This window comes from Ahaetulla prasina, chromosome 2 (assembly GCF_028640845.1).
Source record: "Ahaetulla prasina isolate Xishuangbanna chromosome 2, ASM2864084v1, whole genome shotgun sequence".
NCBI classification, from domain to species: Eukaryota; Metazoa; Chordata; class Lepidosauria; order Squamata; family Colubridae; genus Ahaetulla; species Ahaetulla prasina.
In genome coordinates, this window is record NC_080540.1 from 176841826 (window position 1) to 176862399 (window position 20574).

Sequence of the window (20574 nt, forward strand, 5' to 3'; positions counted from 1 at the left end):
TAAAGAGCCTCTTGATGTGGGTGAAGGAGGAGAGTGCAAAAGTTGGCTTGAAACTCAACATTAAGAAAACTAAAATCATGGCATCCGGCTCTCTCAATTCCTGGCAGATAGATGGAGAAGAAATGGAGGTAGTGACAAATTTTATTTTCCTGGACTCCAAGATCACTGCAGATGGGGACTGAAGCCAAGAAATTAAAAGACGCTTGCTCCTGGGGAGGAAAGCTATGACAAATCTAGACAACGTACTAAAAAACAGAGACATCACCCTGCCAACAAAAGTGCGTATAGTCAGTGCTATGGTTTTCCCAGTTGCAATGTATGGCTGTGAAAGTTGGACCATAAGAAAGGCTGAGTGCCAAAGAATTGAGGCCTTTGAACTCTGGTGCTAGAGAAGACTCCTGCGAGTCCCTTGGACTGCAAGGTGAACAAACAAGTCAATCCTAGAGGAGATCAACTCTGACTGCTCTTTAGAAGGCCAGATCCTGAAGATGAAACTGAAATACTTTGGCCACCTAATGAGAAAGAAGGACTCACTGGAGAAAAGCCTAATGCTTTTTGAGGGCAAAAGAAGAAGGGGACGACAGAGAATGAGGTGGCTGGACGGAGTCACTGAAGCAGTAGGCATGAGTTTAAATGGACTCCAGAGGATGGTAGAGGACAGGAAGGCCTGGAGGAACGTTGTCCATGGGGTCACGATGGGTCGGACACGACTTCGCAACTAACAACAACAATCATGTATGACGTATAAGTACAATTGGGACCAGAATTTCCATTGCTAAGCAAGGCAGTTCTGAGTCACGGCCAATTTTAAAGCCTTTTTTTGGCACGTTAGTGAGTGAATAACTGCAGTTTTTAAGTGAATCATGTGTTTATTAAAAGAATCCAGTATGTCCCATTGACTCTGTTCTTGGAAGCTGACTGGGAAGGTCGCAAATGGCAGTCAATCCCAAGATACTGCAACCCTCATAAATATATGTGGGTTGCCAAACATCCAGATTATGACTACTTGATCGTGGGGATGCTGTGATCATCATAAGTGCAAGGACCAGTCATAAGTCACTTTTTTCAGTGTTATTGTAATTTTGATTAGTCACTAAATGAAAGGTTTTAATTTGTGAACTAACCATATGTTACTTCCTTTGGAGGTTTGTTTAAGTCTCCTATGTGCCTGACAATGATAAGCCCATGGACTGTGTTCATGATGGTGGGCTATATTTGTACAGACAAGCTCAAGGACGTTAAACATTAGAACCAATCTTTCCATGAAAAATAAATCCATCAACCATGAAAAATTACACAAGAATTTCTTTTCAGTAAAAATTCAACAACTCTAGCAACCACCCCTTGCACTAAAACGTACTCCTGCAAATGATGCCAGTGGCATTGAACCTGTGGGTGAGGAGCACAAGAGATTGGGACCAATAGCATTGAGGTGAAAGAATATTTTACCGTCCAGGTGACGATCATATTCGTGGTTTCATTTCCTTCTCCTCTGACATCAGTTGGGTTTCGCTCAGGTGCTGGAAAACAAAGAGACTAGAGTTATACTGGGGGGTCTGTATGTTTTGAATCAACCAAGATCAAATATCCACTGTGTCTCCCAGACTGAAAATGCCTGTCTCAGAGGCATTAGGAACAGTGCTGAGTTGCTACCGGTTCTCCCCAGTTCGAGAAAGTCGGTAGTAGAGATGCTGATGTTACAGCGAACCGGTTCGCTCCAACTGTCATCTGGGCCCTCCCACCTGCCCCTGCGCTATACCTATCTCTAATCCTTCGTTTTAGCACAGCTGAAAGGTGCGGCAAAGCGGACTGCAATGCCTCAGCTGCTTAGCAATTCTATGTACTTGTGCAAAGCACAAGTTTGGCATGCGTGTAAGCGAAGCGAGTATGTGCACACCAGTCGTGCGCAAAGCATGTGCGTGAAGCAAACTGGTGGTAACACCGGTTACAATCCACCACTGATTAGGAGCCAAAGTTTGTGGGGCAACACTACTTTGTGCAATGCATGGTTGGGTTAAATTTTAAAAGGACTATTGCCCATAACAAGGGTCCAACCCTACAGCCTTCTTCCAGCATCTTGAACTTTCTTACCTGCGGGATCTGTGGCATGACTGGCAGACCGGCTGCTTAATTCACTTTTCCCCTGGTCATTGCTGGCCTGCACATAGAAGTTATAACTTCTGAATGGAGAGAGCTGAAGAATAGCCCATGGCTGGTTTCCTGGGACCGTGGCTATCCATTCCTTTTCTGCTGGCCCAAATTTGGTTTCTTCACAAAACACATTATATTCTGTGAGGGAGAAGGGAAATATCACCTCAGAGTTTGAATGATTAAAAAAAAAAAGCTTATTAAAATTGCTATCACCTTTCACTAGGCCCCTACGGCTTTCCTAAGTTCATGCTACAAGTTGAGCTAAAATGCACCTGTACATAGATGAAGCTAATTTTTGGTTTGGCGTGATCCAGGCATTTGGGTTAATTCAGTACCTCGATTGACTGAATAGTTTCTGTATTTCTACACATATAAAGAAGCAGAGAAACGTAAAGATGGCATTTTCACCAATGTGTGATTTATATCTACCTTCAAAATTCAGGGATATCGCCAAGGAAGCACTGAATAGTCATTTTACACATCACAGACCACTGCATCTTTTCAATCAGTCTTTTTCACTCGATTTCTTTAAACGGTGCTAAGTCACAAGTAACAGCGGCAATATAAACAAGGAAATATTAAGTGGCTGTCTGTTGTGCTTTCTGTTGTGCAAATATTTTCTAAGAGCTGCTCTAAGAGAAAAATAGAAGCCAGGGATGATGACTTTGATTGACCTCTTGCTTTGCTCACCCAAACTGCTCCCAAGTAGAGACCTCCATGCAAGGGTTCAAATGAGAAGTAAAGGATGAAAGCAGTGCTGTAATGTCAGCTCTGCCCCTTCCGTACTTGTGTCGTGACCCCCGCATGCGGATACAAAAGAGGCCAAGGTTGTGGTGCAACAGTACTGCTTTTGTTGTTTTGACGAAAGCAGCAGGCCTTGTGGATGCCTTTTCCAAGGGGAAAATCCACACGTTCTGATTAATCAGAGGTCATTTCTCCCTAATGGTGGGATACTCGGCACGATTCCTTACCCTTTATTTCTCTGTTGTGGTTATCTCCAGGTGTCCATGTCAGCTTTACCTGATGATTCTGCTGCTTCTGAACCTCCAGATTTGACACAGGGCCAGGTATGCCTGACAAAAAAGACAGTAATGAGACAGCTGCTCATCTCTCTGTCCTCACTACAGAAGAAAAATCCAAGATATTTTTTTCCCCCATACAGATTTTCCAAGCCTGTCCCCACAATGTGAAATTTTGAATTCTTTTACTCCACAGGGACAGAATTACAACATTAATTATTACAAATTAGATGCTCACAGCATAATCCACCATCTAAAGATGATTGAATTTGTAGCCTTTAAAGTTATTGATTGACTAAATGTAATTAAAACTAGCTTGTTTAAACAGAGGCTTATTTCTGAAAATTCTGAACTTATCTGTCAGTTTTCTGTACATTTGTGGTTCAAAGCCATTATTCATTGGCGTTCAGTCTGTATTTTTATAACACACTAGAAACAAATTCACCTCATTAAAAAACAGACCAATGTCTGCTTTGTCTTATACACTATGTTTTTATATGTAGATAAAACATAAATTATATGACATATGATGTAAATTATAGTATTTACATTTATACCTATATCATTTATAAATTTTATTTTACAAGTCGTTGAACTGTGAGATGGGCAGCAAATAAATTTGATAAATAAATATATTTGTTATCAATATTTAGAATTCTCCATATTTCAATGAATCATCCAGCATAATTATAAGAGTTAATCTCCTCCCAAATAATATCCCACTAAAATTAATTAATTTACCAATCAGAGCATACTATCTTAAATTTCTGAGGGTACGCAGAAGCAGCCTAACTGGAATCAACTGGAGGCAGAGCCTTTTCTTACTCAGGTAGTCCTTGACTTATGACCACAATTGAGGTCAACATTTCTGTTGTTAATTGAAACATTTGTTACATGAATTTTGACCCATTTTACAACATTTCTTCCCACAGTTGTTAAGTGAATCACTGCAGTTGTTAGGTTATTATCATGGTTGTTAAGTGAATCTGGCTTCCCCATTGACTTTGCTTGTAAGGAGGTCACAAAAAGTGATCCCATCACTCCAGGATACTGCAATAGTCATAAATATGAGTCAGTTGCCAAGCATTTGAATTTTGATCATTTGACCATAGGTTTGCTGAAGCAGTTGTAAGTGTGAAAAATGGTCGTATCACTATTTTGGTGGCGTTGTATCTGAATGGTCACTAAAGGAACTGTTATAAGTCAAGGACTACCTGTAATTTTTTATTTTTTTAAAAAAATAGAATTTAAAGTGAATTAAATAATTAAAAAGAATAAATATTTTAAAAGAAAAAAGTAAGGAAAGAAAAGAAAATAGTGCAATACAGAAAAGAGCCTTTTCGGTAGCTATCTCAATGCTATCCAATTCCCATCCCATTATGGTACAATTTACATCTTTGATTACTTCAAAACAGAATCTGAAACTCTGTTTTTTTGTAACTGGCATTCCCTTCTTGAATTTCATGTATATTTGGTATATAACTGTGATATAATTACTGTTATTTTTATTTATTGACAAATTGCTTTGGTTCAGTTCTGTTTTTTATTGTTGTAAAAGTGCTGTACTATAGATCAGGGGTCTCCAACCTTGGTCCCTTTAAGACTTGTGGACTTCAACTCCCAGACTCTGGGAGTTGAAGTCCACAAGTCTTAAAGGGACCAAGGTTGGAGACCTCTGCTATAGATGGCTTTGCCAGAAATATACTTGGGCCAAATTGCAAAAACAGAAACACAGCAAAAAGCTAGTACTTTTTTTAAAAAATACCAATTTGGTACGCATGTGGCAGGAATATCACTGCATCCCTTTGAGATTTCCCTGGTCTGAAGTTGATCTCAAGAGAAAAACAATCCAGATCTAATCTTTCTTTTTTTGATACTTGCCATACACCAAAAGATTGGCACTTTTTTCTACAGAGTCAAGGGTGGTCCAGGCCAGGCAACTGTATGTTCCTTGATCAGAGAAGTCCACCTTGGTGACGGTCAGAGACATGTCACCAATGATGTATCTAGGGAAAGACCAACATTCAGAGTAAAGTTAATGCAAAAGTCCTTCGAACCCTAAGCTTTTATTCAACATGATTGCACTCTTTGTACTTACTTGTTATCATCATCTGATTCTTCAATATCTTTTCCATCTAGGCGCCATTGGATACCACGCTTTGGAATACTCTCATCAAATAGTACCTTGCAGTAGAAGGTCACACTCTCACCTTGCTTCTTTTCCATGTCGATAGGTCCCGATTCGATCTGTGTTGCTCCTGGAATAGGGATGGAATACTGTATTGTAGCCTTTCCACCCATGAACTCTTACTGTGGGTATCTATCGTCCTCTCATACATTTTCCCATGTGGCTTGTTTTTTGTTTTTTTTATCATTCTTCAGCATGGCTTGAATGTGTCCTAATACAACTATGACTCGCTCAAGACATTTTCCAGCTTGAAAATCTCAGTAGCAGTCCCTCATTATCACTTTAAGGAAGTAAAACATGATTCTTTCCACTGAAAATTTGCCCTACACTTTTCACAGAAACTGTCTTCTCAACGCAGACTAAACCACAAACAAGACAACATTTTAGGTTAGCACATGCCTTGAAAGAGCCAGAAAAAAAACATTTTCAACCAATCTTTTAGTGCTACTCGTTTATTAAATTCACATAAAGCTTAATCACAATTTACTCAATTGAACTAATTTTGGGTTTCCACAATGCATTGAACCATAAAGGATCCATGTGGGCTGAATTCACACAATTTGGTAGGCTGAAATGTCGTAAGTTGCTGATCTATGGTTCAGTGCATTGTGTAAACAAATCATTTCACATTTGATAGCATCACAGTTCTCTAAAACATCCATTACATTTGCTCCCTAGTAAAAGTGCCATCTACTTAATTTTAAATACAAGTCTTCAGGTCATTTTCCACATGAAGAGATTACCTTTAAGACATTCTTCACACTGGAGAAAAGACAATACATCTTTAGGTACAAAGAATTTATTAGCAAGCATAAATAAACAACAACTTCCCTCATCCTCATCCCAGGAGGGATATGAACTCTCGGAAAGGCTTGCCAGATTAAAAGCTTAGTCTGATGCCACAGGCAGATGGCCTGGCAGAACCTCATCCACGTGGGCATTGATAGGGAGGCAAAGAGGAGGCAGATGATGAAATGAGCATCACAACGTTGTATGCTATGTGCATGTGTGTAAGGAATAGAATATCATGACACAATGCTCATTTCATTGGATTTTAGAGATGCCTCTGATGTTACAACCAATAGTAAACACTCTGGCATAACCTGCCACTTCATCTTATGAAGTGGAATGTTGTGGAAGAAAAGAGTTTTAGAGGATTTAGCTGAAAGCCACAGTACTTTGTTCCAGGTTACTTCCTTCCTATCACATCTCTTATGGTCAACTATTTTCTGTCATATTTCTCTTTGATTTAATGCATGGTTGGAAAACCTGGTCTCACCTTTAACAACCAGGCGGGCAGTGATGGAGACATTGTTTTGATCATTCTCAGCCAAGCATGTGAAGTTTCCTGCATCTTCACGTCGGACTTCCTGAAGCTTCAGGGATCCATTTGTGAATATAAAGGTTCGTTCGTCTTTTAGGGCAGGGTTCATGTCTTCCATAAACCTGGGAAATGAAAACGAGAAGGAGGTCTGACAAATAGAGATCTCTCTCTACAGTACATTTCAGTGCACTCAGAGTTGCTGCCATTTGTTTTACAACACAATGCAGCCCCCAGTAATTTTTTCATATATAACACCTTTAATTACCTTTCTTTTGCTTAAAGTGCTATTTCTTAGGCCTTTATGATAGTTTGCCTAATATTGCTTATCCCAAAAGAGAATAGAGAAATGGAATATGTATGTTTGATTTTTGATTCCATCATGTAACTTCTGCAATTTCCTCAATATGCTAATAGTATAATTGTGTTTTCACTGGCCCAATTCTCTTCCTCTGTTGGCACTGGCATTTTGCCCATTGGTTTGTTATCTGACAGAGCTAGGCTAATAAAATCCAAAGAGGCATTGAATTTTCCAAGTACAAATGAAAAAGACTATCACTGAGTGATGCTAAGAGAATTTTGATATATAAGTGGAGCTATATAAACGATGTCAGAGCAGCTGTGGACAAATCAAAACACATTGTGCTTTCTGAAAATAACCCAAAACAGAAAGCGTACCACTGCACTTTAGGTCTGGGCGCCCCAAAAGTCTTGCAATGTAGGATCACTATTTGGTTCTCCACCACAGCATATTCTATGCCATCTGGGGTCAGGATCTCTGCTGGCAACCCTGGATAAAACAAAAAGGTCAATGAGTCTAGTATCCAAGGAGGCAAGATACTCATCTCCCCAAGAAATCCTACCTAGGCCTAAGCAATGTCAACACACAGTACCACCTCAGAATAAGGGGATTATAAGTCAATGGAAAACATCCAGAAAAAAGTCTCTGTACTCAGCATATTCAGGGTTTTTTTAATGCCGCGATGAGCACAGATGATGGACACATGGGCCAGAATATCAGGTAAGAATAAGTGTTCTTCTCATGAGACTGTTAAGTTAAACAAATCTTCACTTTTTAGTATATTTCCTTCCTTCCTTTCCTTAGGTTAAAACCCACTAAGATGACTACACACTTCTTCAGTGGGCTGCTCTCTCCAATGCCACATCATGCCGTTAATTTGGAGGCAAAAAGGGCCTTTGTCACTGTAAGCCCTTGTCATTAGGCCTGAGCAAAATGAGAAACAGACTCTGTACATAATTTATAAATACAGAATGCCATTCCCTGGAAAGGTGACTGAAGTGCAGACTTTATTCACACGCCTGTCTTGCTGCAAGAGAAAGAGCTACTGGAGGAATTTTAAAGTGAAAACTGAAAGGTTGGTGATGTGATAGAACAATTGGAATAGCCTTTGCTAGGTTTTTTTGCCTGTCTTTTGAACCGTGAGCAGCCCCATTTTGATTCAAAGAGGAGAGATGAACTTACAGACAACAAGGATGTATGCATTGGCCAGGATACTGCCGTGCTTATTGTGGGCCTGGCACTGGATAACAGCGGTGTCATTGGGCTGCACCTCGCTGAAGATTAAAGCCCCTGATTGAATCTTCCTTCTTGGATCTGGCATCACATCTGAAAAGCAGCCAAGAGTTTAGCCCCAGGAAGCTAAGGTGGTATTGTAGCCTTCTGCTTTTTCTCTGCCTTTCTTCTCACCCATTCACTCACCTTTTAGAGGAATCCCATTTATGCTCCATGACACTTTTGGCTTAGGTTTTCCATCAACTTCACAATCCAGGCGGACATTCTCCCCTGGTCCATAAATCTGGCTCACGGGCATTTTTATCCAGTATGGAGCAGCTGAGAAAAGAAGACCGGATGAAAATAGCATCCATTAAGACAAAATTAGTTCACTACAATGAGGAAAGTCAGCTTCCCAGATCTTTTTTTATATGGACTAACACAATGCTCACTTTATGATGAGTTGTCCTCAAACTCCCTTTCTATTACCTTTCATATTTCAATCAGGTATAGGCAAGTTCATGCTTTGTTTGTTTTGAATCACCATGCCAACCAATAATTAGAGAGTTTGGGGGAGGGGGGTCATCATACGAAACAACTTGAGGGCAAAAGTGGCATAGTCCTTCTTTTATAAATTCTTCAAGGCAGGGAAGAACCTGCCTTTTTCTTCAACTAGGAAATTTCATCTATTTTAGCTTTTGGACCAAGTATGAAATGACTCAGTATGAAATAAAGTAATGAGTATTATACACGTTTGCATGGCAACATCACTTTGCTATAAAAGTGGAGTTGACCCACGCTATATGCTGCTGTTGGGGAAATTGTGTGCTGCAATAAAATAAAGATTTGCTAAGATGTGGTGTGTGTAGTCCTTGGAAATGCAAAAAAGTGTTTCTTGCTGGCAATCACTGGTATTAAGCTTAAGCCCTAAAAGCATGAAATATCAGGATAATAATTGAGTAAGAATTATTGTCTTTATTTAATGGGGAGAACAATCCAATTATCCAACTGAAGTTTGGAAATTTAAATTTTAATAGCCTTCAAAGAAAATACAAAGCATCTGCTTCAATTTTCTCCAATGGATATAATGGAGTGCTACGTTTGGGCTGCCTTATAGCTAGCATGTCTGGTTAAGCTTAAAATCTAGGTTTTTATTCACAGTCAATATTTCAGTTATATTTGGTTTTACACCACCATATATAGAGAGCATTGAGCTGCTAAGATCTGTGGATTGGATTCCTCAGCTTTTATCTTGTTGCTTTGCCACTAAAATTAAAATATATATAACTGGAAAACTAAAGTTTTCCATCTTTCAAAGTAAGCTGCCTTATTCAATATTTTCCCTTAATGCAATTCCTTTCCCTTTTCTCCCTTTTCCCCAAAGTATTAAAAATGGCTGTTGCCTCCCTATTTTTTTCCACTCTTCCTGCTATCATCCTAAATCGCAGTATATGACATAATTATGCTGTGCCTCCATTCCACTGGAACTTCAGCACACAACTGAATGTCATTTAGTGAGAGAAACGCAACCTAATAATGTCACATCAAATGGTAGGCTACAGGAGAAAGGAATTTGGAGTGACATTGTGTTGTAACATCTATTCATCTTACCATAATCTTTTATCAAAAGAGAAATCTTGCTACTAGCCAGTCTGGCTACTCCAAATCTTTCCCATTTTTATCCTATCGGGCCCTACTGGATTAAAATTGTGGATGGAAATACCCTCAACATTAACGGTATAGGTGTGGTGGATGCTGCCGTGCTCATTACGAGCAATACACTGATAGTCTCCATCATCATCCTCCGTCACACTTGGGATGCAAAGGGTTTTATTGTAGTTCTCAAAGGTCACCCCAGGTGAAGGGTTCATTCTGTTCAGGTGGATCCATTCCACTGATGGTGTAGGGCTGCAGAGAAAGGGAAGAAGAAGAAAAAGAATGTATATAAAACTAGATTCTAACTCAGTTGAATGTTACTGATCTAGGTCACTGCTTAAAATTATGTTGTTTGGTTAAAAAGAACTTTATTTGAAATTATGTTTTAAACAAGATCATATAAAAATTGCAGATGGGAGAATTCGTCATCTTAGAAGAGGCATCTTTCTCCTGTACACACAGCAGAGAGGGATACTTGCATTTTGTGAGGTTTGTGGATATTTTTCCCCAGAATAGAATAGAATAGAATAGAATAGAATAGAATAGAATAGAATAGAATAGAATAGAATAGAATAGAATTTTTTATTGGCCAAGTGTGATTGGACACACAAGGAATTTGTCTTGGTGCATATGCTCTCAGTGTACATAAAGGAAAAGATACCTTCATCAAGAATTCTAAGGTACAAGACTTAATGATAGTCATAGGGTACAAATATTTTTTTAAAGAATGTAGTTATATATGTATGTATTTATTTGTAAAGGAGTTGTCTTTATTACTTTTGAAATTAATTTTTCTTTAGAACTCACCAGATGCATCTGGATCAAGAGAGTAGTACTAGTGATATCAGTCAAACCTCTTAAGTTGTCCCCCCCTCCCAACTTTAGCACTCTTTGGATTTCTTTGATTCCAAAGATCCCTATAGGTTCATTGTCTGGGGATAACAAGAGTTGTGGTCCAATACATCTGAAAAGTGCTAGATTAATGAAAGCTGACTTGTGCCATGATTAAATTAATCTCATTGATTTAAATGCATTTGGTGTTATGATGGAGAAGTAGATGATTCTCAGATGATCAGCTCACCAGATACTCAGCTCCTATAATATTCATTTTATGTTTATAAGAAACCTGTGAAGTAGTTTGGCTTAGAGAAACATGAGCTTCATAGCAGAGCAGGGATTGGCTTGCCAACTTCCTCAGCAAGACACCAGGCTGTTTTGCCTCCTCAGTCCACTCATTATTGTTTGTTTGTTGCTACCTAACAGCATAGTTAATTAAACCACTACTAAGCATGTAATCAAAGGGCATCATTCCACTTCTCTGCTGATGTTTTCCTTCTCATCATCAAACCAGCAGCTGAATGGCAGGAGGAGCTGAGTGTCCCTGGAGTAGCAGATGAACAAAATGTTGTTCTAATTACTGCTGATGTATTTTGGTTTTTGCTTCTATCCGATTTGATTGGAAGCCACCCAGAGTTGGTTATAAGACGGGCGGCTATAGAAATGTTTTAAATAAATACTTCCAAGGCTACTCAAAAGGATGGAGTAATTTCTATGCAGTCAAAAAGGGGGAAAATGATTTTGGATTAGAGATTTCCACTGCCCCTCCAAACCATTAAGGAACAAAAATGAAATCCCAAGCTGTATTTTCCCCAGCAATTGGAAGTCAGAAGTCACAACCCCTTAAAACACAGGTGTCAAACTCGCAGTGTCATGTTGCTGTCACATGACATATCACAAAATTTTTCCCCTTCATGGAGCTGGGATGGGCATGGCCTGTGTGTGACGCATCCAGCCCGTGGGCCGCCGATTTCACATCCCTGCCTTAAAACATATCCATTCCCTTTCAAACATACATACAGATATAAAACAATCTACCAACCTATCCACAAGAGAATGGGGATAGCATTAGAAACAGCTACTAAAATCAAGGTGTACTCTTATCTCATTGGCCACTTTTGTTATCATATTCAAGAGGTATACCCAGCTCTCCCTTTCTCTTTCTCATTCCCATTCCCCATTCAGTCAATGGGGAAGCCAGATTCACTTAACAACCATGTTACTAACTTAACAACTGCAGTGATTTAACAACTGTGGCAAGAAAGGTCATAAAATGGGGCAAAACTTAGTTAACAGGTGTCTCGCTTAGCAACAGAAATTTTGGGCTCAGTTGTGGTTGCAAGTCGAGGACTACCTATATTTCATCAGTTTATGGGTTTAGCAAAGTATTTTTCAAATCTGTACTAGCAGTCCTTTGGCTAACGTTCGCATTTGTCCATTTGTATACTTAAGCTCCCTGTGCAAGGAAGTCTCTCTGCACTCATGGCATTTGAAAGATATAGGATCGCATATATATATATATATATATAAAATTTTTGCTGGCACTTATCTCCAAATACTTACAGTCCTGCAGCAATGCATTCTAGTATCAAGGGCTTTCCTAACAAGGCCACATAGCTCTTGCGTGTGGTCTCTGGCACAATTAGAATTGGTTTCTGGTATGAGAAAGTGTTGGCTGTGGAAGAGAGAGAAGAAAAGAGTTACTCAATATCATAAGACCACAAAGCATCAGAAACCTGCACAGATGGCCTAGGCCAACACAGTTGCAGAACATTTGGGTTTTGACTGACTTTATATTCACATTCTGATGTTTCATTGGCTCCACTAACTTACAGGCCGTTTGACACACGCTTCTTCATAAAGCCTTCTTCAACTTCCAAGCTTTCTAAATGAGGTTATGACCTAGCCTGCCTGCCTGCCTGCCTGCCTTCCTTCCTTCCTTCCTTCCTTCCTTCCTTCCTTCCTTCCTTCCTTCCTTCCTTCCTTCATTAAATTTATATGCTGCCTATCTCACTCTGAAAAGCAACTCTGAGCAGCTTTAGCAATTCCCTTGGCTATTTCTTTCTCTTTAACTTTCACAACAGCTTGAGGAGGTATACTAGACAGAGAAATAAGAGACCGGATGAAAGTTCCCTCAGTGAGATCTGTGATCCTGAAGACTTGAATTTAGTATCCCCAGTTTTATTCATCAGCTTCTTGTCTCAGTCATTGCTAGGAACATACAAAAGGGTTCTATACATCACTTCTCTAAGTCTTCATCTTTGATGTAGTTTCTTGCTATCTCTGGTAAATCATTTAGTTGCTGAGCATTAGGTAATGATAATAAATAATGCATCATATTCTTCCATAATTCACTGCTACAAAGCTTTTCTCAGAGTTTTAAACTTTGCATAAATATACCTCTCAATTTTCATAATTTCATCACTGGTTATTTCACAAAGCCTGTCTCCACTTCTTTGATTCAGCTCCCTAAGGGAGCAATAGATTTTTGCTGCCAAATATTAAAGGCAGTTTCCCAAGTTAAGAAAAGAAAAGAAACACTCTACCTTATTCTACATTGATCAGATACATTTTGACTAATGTGTCCTTGAGGAAGATTAAAAAATAAAAATACAGAATAGAATTGAAAGACAGAATAACAGTCTTTCAATTACAGGATATCAGACTTGGGTTTAATGTTATATAACCATTCCTAATGGTAAGAGGTATTTGATAATAAAATTAATTGTCAGAAGAATTTTCCTTTGTGGATGTGTTCAGACAGAAGTTGGGCAACTATTAAATGGGGATATTTCCATTTGGGTGCCAGCATTGGTCAGTGAACTAACAGTCTAGATGAGCGCTTCCAGTTTTATGGTTCAATGGACAGCAATATTGTGCAATGCTGGCCATAAGATACTAAGTGAGAAACATCAAAGAACAATATTGGGAACCAAGTGTTGCAGCGTTCCTCAATGTGTTGTCCATTAGAAGCTTAGACTTTAACTCCAATGGAAATCCGACACCTCTGGAGGGCAACAAGTTGGGAAAAACTGAAATGCTAAATTTGAAGCAAATGACTACAGCAAAATCCATGGATAGAGTCTAATAAAGATTTCAGGCAAGAGTTCATCTCATAATTTTGCAGGTTTCCACAAGAACTTCACAATTCAAATGTTAAGACCATATATTAAACTGAGTGGGCAGAAGATCAGGATAAAAAAATGTAATTGATATCTTTTTTTTATTATTATTGACATTTATATCCCGCCCTTCTCCGAAGACTCAGGGCGATTTACATTGTGTAAGGCTTATCTTCCTGCAATAGCCAGCTACTTCCTCACTCCACCACACAGAGCACCTCAATATAGGTGTCCTTAAGACTTACTTGGGATGACTTTCAGTTCAATGGGTTCTTTCTGGATAATGAGTCGGGGACCTTGGAAATGGGCATTGCAGATATAGTCAGGTTGACTATCCTTCATCTGTACATTGGCAAAGTAGAGGTTTCCATCCTGCCCTACAGTGACTCGTTCATCTTGGGCAATGTGCTCAATCTCTGCAGAAAGAGAGATGGGAAGGAGAGGCAAATGAGACACAGCAAAGCGGAAAGAACTATCATAAGACAGCCAAATGTCAAACCATTTTGCTTTGGACTAACTTTGGACTAACCAGAGTGTAAATGAATCCCTGAGAGTGGAGGTTTGGACCCACGTTCTTTCCCGTCAAACCTTCTCTTTCCAAAAAGAACATGTCTCCTAAAAGTTTATAGAAAGCCTTTCCTCTCTCTTGCTTTCCCATATGTTCTGGGATTATTACACAGGTTGGCATGTAATACATTCTGAAATGATCCAGCAGCTAGTTCAAAGCAAAACACCATACATAGTGCATTTATCTGATTCTGTATATTTAATCAGATTATCTTTAATCAGATTTAATCTTTAATCGGATTATCTATAAGAGTGCAACATCTTTCTTGAATGACATGATCGAAGAATTACCTGGGACCATGCATTTGCCAAACACGTGTGCCAATATTGCCATTCTTCCATCTTTACCTACCCATTTACCATCCCTATCCATCAAATACTTCCAGATTCCTTCTCTTTTGCTGGGAACCTCTTGCCGTTCGTCCAAAGCACGTGGCTTACTGCCAGCTCTTCTAGTTCTTTGAGAAAAGTAATCAGTCCATGTGTGGTGATCTGTCACAATCAAATTCACAGTTTCTAATACTCACTGCTGTTGAGCCAATAGATTTTAGGTGGATCAGCACTGGTGGGTGGGTTACACGGTAAGACTGTGTGGGTCCCTTCTTCTGCTGTGATGGGTGCCACCTCCTCCTTTGGCCACTGTGGGGCATCTGGAAGGCAACGAAGCAGGAATCGAAGCAATTAGTGAATGTGGGGTGGGAATTATCACGGAGGGAAAAAAAGACTACTGTACATAGAGAGGAATTGGCTGCATAGTCCTCTGGGCTATGTTTTTAATATATCCAGTTATTCACTGTGCCTCGGGGAAAAATGTATTTTAACAGATTTTTGATCATTACTCAGTGAGTGGAGATGCTTTGCCATACTCAGCCAATTAAAGCTGAGGCAGTTTACCGATCCACCTGCTGTTTCAGAGAACTAGTAGTCATTTGTACACTTTTGTTGAGATGCGACTTTGAACCAAGGACTTCTTGACTCATGCTTGATTTCTGAAATCTTTATTAATAAGACATCCTCAACAGCAACAACAATAGCTTTTTTATTATTAATAGCAGGCAGATTTATTTTGAGAACTTCAGCCAAGCTGAAGAATAAAGGATCAGTGCAATTTTGGAACAAAGAGAGGATGTTCTTAAATCATCACTACTAGTGCTGAAAAATACATCCTTTTTTATATCAATGGGTGTCTCCTTTCCTGTAGCCCTCCAGCTTTTAAATCTTTCCTTCCTCCTTGACAGACGTGCAGAAAGCAAGGCTGAGCAGGAGAGAAAGGAGGCAGGAGAAGGAGGGGCTGGCAATTACATCACATGACATGATGCTACCATGACAACTGTATCCATGGGAACAAGAGCAACCGGCTGCACTCCGGGGAGTCCAGGCAGGTAAAAGGGAAAAAGACCCAGGCATAGACATTTATCGTAAGAGGGAGGGAGAAATTTATTTCTCAAAAAATTGGAAGGGGGGGGTATATTTGTGTATGGACGCCTTAAGCTGCATCATTTGGGTGCTAAAATAACCTTCATCTGCAAAGCCAGAATAAGAAACATTTGTGTGTGAATGTGTGTGTATATGGGTGTGTGCAAGTGATGCAGAGCTGGAGGAAGGCAGAGAATTGGTGGGCACACTTATAAAAGAGGGAGGGGGAAGTAAGAAGGACACCTTGGGGGAGGCAGAGAGGTACTTACTCTCAACAATGATGCGGCTCTCAGAACTCACGGTTGTGCCCAATATGTTGCTGGCATAACACCGATACAGTCCATTGAACCTAGTTGGCACATTCCCATTGTTTGCATGGATGATCAGAGTCCCTGAATTTTCCAACTGTTTTACCCCTCGCACCTGTTCTGGGTCAAACTGTTCCCCATCCTTGGTCCAGCGGTACCTGCCAAAAGGAAAACACATGACAAAGGGAAAAGGGAAGGAGAAGGAAAAGGGGAAAGCAATCTTCCTACTGAGTTCCTATGCTATTTTTTAAATAATGTTTGACTGGCAGGTTGGTCTATATCTATAAATAACCTGATTTTTGGTCTGCACTGATTAAGGTGGGTGCGACTGGAGAGGTGGGGGCGGAAATGTATGGTTGGGGGATTTAAAAGCAGGCAAACAATCATTCCTCTGATACACACAAGAACTGGGGTAAGGAGAGAGAAATCAATTAGAAGAGGAGCAGAGGTCCAAGTAAGGTCAGGGACATTACCAGCATAGGAGGGAATAATGGAGATATTAAGAACAGAGCAGAATTCAGGAGCACTGTGCACTGTGAAAAGTCCAGTATCAATACTGGAAATCCATTTCTAAAATCAGCCGTCTCAGGGCTGTATATATAGGAGATAAATACTATTTTTAGATTGCTTTGTTCTGAATCAAAATTAGGACTTAGACTTGAAACAGAGGAAGGTTATAGCTGGAAAAAATGGAATTCATATAGATTTGCTCCTAGCAGAATTACCATGTCTTGCATTATTATTAATGCATAGTATCTTTTAAAATCCAGTTTGTCCTAGTGGTTAAGGCAGCAGGCTAGAAACCATGAGACCATGAGACCATGAGTTCTAGTCATGCCTTAGGTCAGCTGGGTGACCTCAGGCCATTCACTTTCTCTCAGCCCTTGAAAGGGGGGGCAAGGGCAAACCACTCCTGAAGAAAACCTTGACAAGAAAACTTCCGGGCCTATTATAGGCAGTTGTGAGGACTCAATATTGAGTTGAAGGTACAAAAAAAGTGTACCAGGTAATTAGATATCTTTTTTTTTTGTTCTCAGTATTCTTTCTATATATATTATCTCTATAACGTCTTTCCAAGGAAGTCAGTTTTCTTAGCCCAATATAGGAGCTGAATGAGTGAGGTTGACACTAAACATTCACATACTCTTACACTTGGAGAAAATTATAAAGAAACTGCTATTACCTAGTCCATCTCAGTCACAGAAAGTCACTGGAGAATTTTAGGTCAATCAGTCTCTCTCAGGCAAACTACCTCAATTGATTGATTGATTATGTGCCATCAAGTCAGTGCTGACTCTTAGTGACGACAAAGATTTTGTCCCCCAAAGACAGTCTGTCCCTAACTTGGTTCTTCAGGTCATCCAACAGTGCAGTCATTGCCACTGTAGCTGAGGTCATCCACCTTGCTGCTGGTCATCCTCTTCTCTTTTCTTCCACCTTTCCTAGCATCATCAAACACCAAGTTGAGAGTGTCTCTCTAACAATAGCATTTCCCAGTATCAGCATGCTGAGGGCCTCAGTTAATAATAATAATTTAAAAAGTGTCTCCAGGCCAAACAATATTGACTTGAAAGATAAACGATTAGATCTTCTGATGCCTTTTTCTTCGTGGTTGAAGGGGGGAGAGGAGGGAAGGCGATGTTAAATTAAATTATGGCCACAGCAGTAGGGAATGGTAGTTAACTGTTTTTATTCAAACTGTGGCCCCAAACCAACTCCCCCCGCCATCCAGAATAAAGCTGCTGATATTACACTCAAACACCTGCCTTGGGAAAAAGAGCAATTTTAACCAGAGAAATCAGAGAGCCAGAGAAATTGCTAAAGAAAAAAATAGTTAAATCTATTTCCTCACACCAATTCTTCCTTGCCCTTCCAGAATGCAGAAATTTGTCTATTTTTCAACAATTAAAAGCAAGGAAAGATATGATTTGGTCTTTAGCTCTCCAAGATATGGACAGAACTATCTTAGGATCCTAAGGAGGACATTCCTACTAAATGTTTTCCATTTGGACTGGAACTGGGATAAGGGGAACAATATTGAAGCTTGTCCACACTCACGTCACCGCGGGATTTCCAGTAGCCTCCCATTTCAGGATAATCTCATCAGTGGGATATAAAACAATCTCCTTGTCTGGTTGTGTTGTGAATTCAGGAGGTTGTTGTACTAAGAAACAGAAAAGTGGATGGAAAATGAGCAATCCAAAAATCCAACACATAAGGGACCACTGGTCCCATACTTTGTAGACCTCACCCTACCCAAGAATAATGTGATAGCTTCACACTGCAGACAGAGTATAAAAATATAGCAATGTGCTATTCATATCAGCAAAGCAATCACTGTTTGGCTTCTTCTCTCTCATCCCAGCCCAATCACCATCATCATCACCATCACCCATTTTTGTGGAAGACTCACAGTTTGTCCGGTCAACTGCGTCAGCAAGAAAACAACAAAAGAAAAAAGAGAAGTGCTTATTAGTGATCATTCCACCATTCCTGTGCCTCAAGAAAACTATAAACATGCAGTTTGTGAGAGCAAGACCGAAAAGAAGAAAAATGCATAACCACAACATGATCAGCCAAATGAGCACACTTTTAAGTAGGAAGCACAAGGGTGCAAGACACAACCCATACACGAGGTGGTCAGGTACAAGTGGATGTCAGCATGCCATATTCAGTGAATGAGACAGTTGTGTTCCTCTGCACCATTAGAGAACTCAAAACCAGGCAGTGTGAAAACAGTACTTCTACAGAAGAGCAGAATGAGTTAAAAAATCTGCATTTGAAAGCAGGGCAGTTGCAGGAAAGTCATCTGATAAAGTACAGAGTCTGGAATGTTCATTGAAAGTGAAAAAATCACTTTCTCTACCATTTGTGTAATCTAGATGCTGATGGCAAGCAAGAAATGATTGGTTGTGCCATGTCCAACTCCCAGGGTGAAACTAATCTGTGTTTTTGTTTTTGTTGACAGGAAGGTTAATTTTGTTTGTTTCCTTTTCCTTTTCTCATTAGTAAGAGATTTTGAAAGCAGCAAATTTGAGATGGGGGAAAACTAGACTTTAATGCCTATGTGCTTCTCCCATCTCCTCTCTTCTCTTAATACAGATTTGTCAGGTTTTTTTTAAAAAAAGGAAAACATCATAGTCGCAATTCTAAGGAAAACTATCCCTCACAAGAGATTTCCCAACCTGATACTCTCCAGACATTTGAACTTCAATAACTCTCATTTGATTACGATGGGTCAGATAGTTAGTAATGAAGCCTGGCACATCTGGAAGGGGAGATCAAGTTGGCAAATGGTGACCTGTGGAGATTACCTCAGACTTCTCATTGCTTGAAAAAGCTGTACCTCTTGATGTGGCATTCGGTACTTCTGAGAGAAAAGTTACTAAGCTAAGCAAACCTGTGTTCCCATCAAAAATTACCTGAAGATTCAAACAATTGGAATAGGGATTTTTTTTTCAACATTGTGAAATGAAAAGGGACATATTTTTCTTTAATAGCCAGTTCAATTCAGAGCTTCCTTTGCTCTCTGAATTGTCAGTTGCTTTCTAGAGTTCACCTTAATGCAGAGAGTGCAGGCAAATATAGGTAGTTCTCAATTTACGACCAAAACTGAGCCAAAAATTTCTGTTGTTAAGTGATACATTTGTTAATTGAGTTTTACCCCAATTTAAGACATGTCTTGCCACAGTTGTCACTGCAATTGTTAAATTAGCAACCCGGTTATTAAGTGAATCTGGCTCCCCCATTGACTTTGCTTGTCAGAAGATCACGAAAGGTGATCACATGACCCTGGGACACTGCACCCGTCATTAATATGAATCAGTTGCCAAGTGTCTGAATTTTGATCACATGACCCTGGGGAGGCTGCAAAGGTTGTAAATGGTCATAAGTCACTTTTTTTCAGGGCTGTTGTAACTTTGAACGGTCGCTAAATGAACTGTTGTGAGTCGAGGACTACCTGTAGGTGACAGTGTATGTTTTATAACATATGATACAGTTTTGAAGCTTTCCAGTGTTATACTATAGCACAGAACAAAAAAATGCAAATTGAAAATACAATAATAATAGAGATATAATATATGGGCATGTTGTTAGGTGGAATGGATGCATGCATGGACATTTAGAGAAGACATGCAGGCGACTCTCTTTTATAATCATATTCAGCTCCACAAATCTATATTTATATGTAAGGGATGTTCAAAACAGGCTGTTCCATCCCCATAGGAAGTACTACCGCAAGTTTCCTAAGTTTAGAGCAAACACATTTTATTTATTTTATTTATTTATTTATTTATTTCGATTTTTATACCGCCCTTCTCCCGAAGGACTCAAGGCGGTGTACAGCCAAGTAAAATTCAATATATAAACATTAAGAGAAAGTTAAAAAACATATTATAATGTGGCCCAAATTTTAAAACAAATTTAAATCTTAAAATATAAATAACCCCAGTAAAATTTCAGTCCAGTCCCGCT

At 39.5% G+C, this 20574-nt stretch overlaps 1 protein-coding gene across 4 annotated transcripts in view; it reads right to left on the minus strand.

Annotated features, from left to right (window-relative positions):
* L1CAM (L1 cell adhesion molecule) overlaps positions 1 to 20574 on the minus strand; it is a 112408-nt gene that overhangs the window by 49295 nt on the left and 42539 nt on the right. For 3 of the 4 annotated variants that reach the window (XM_058166761.1, XM_058166759.1, XM_058166763.1), the window contains exons 3-18: positions 18512 to 18526; positions 18157 to 18262; positions 16060 to 16256; positions 14902 to 15024; positions 14053 to 14223; positions 12249 to 12360; positions 9916 to 10100; positions 8400 to 8531; positions 8163 to 8306; positions 7358 to 7469; positions 6638 to 6804; positions 5269 to 5428; positions 5052 to 5176; positions 3123 to 3224; positions 2092 to 2289; positions 1450 to 1520 (exon numbers count right to left, since the gene is read on the minus strand). In XM_058166761.1, the coding sequence (XP_058022744.1) occupies positions 1450 to 1520; positions 2092 to 2289; positions 3123 to 3224; positions 5052 to 5176; positions 5269 to 5428; positions 6638 to 6804; positions 7358 to 7469; positions 8163 to 8306; positions 8400 to 8531; positions 9916 to 10100; positions 12249 to 12360; positions 14053 to 14223; positions 14902 to 15024; positions 16060 to 16256; positions 18157 to 18262; positions 18512 to 18526 (2120 nt within the window). The remainder of the gene's footprint in view (positions 1 to 1449; positions 1521 to 2091; positions 2290 to 3122; positions 3225 to 5051; positions 5177 to 5268; positions 5429 to 6637; positions 6805 to 7357; positions 7470 to 8162; positions 8307 to 8399; positions 8532 to 9915; positions 10101 to 12248; positions 12361 to 14052; positions 14224 to 14901; positions 15025 to 16059; positions 16257 to 18156; positions 18263 to 18511; positions 18527 to 20574) is intronic. The other variant, XM_058166762.1, reaches the window with a different exon arrangement.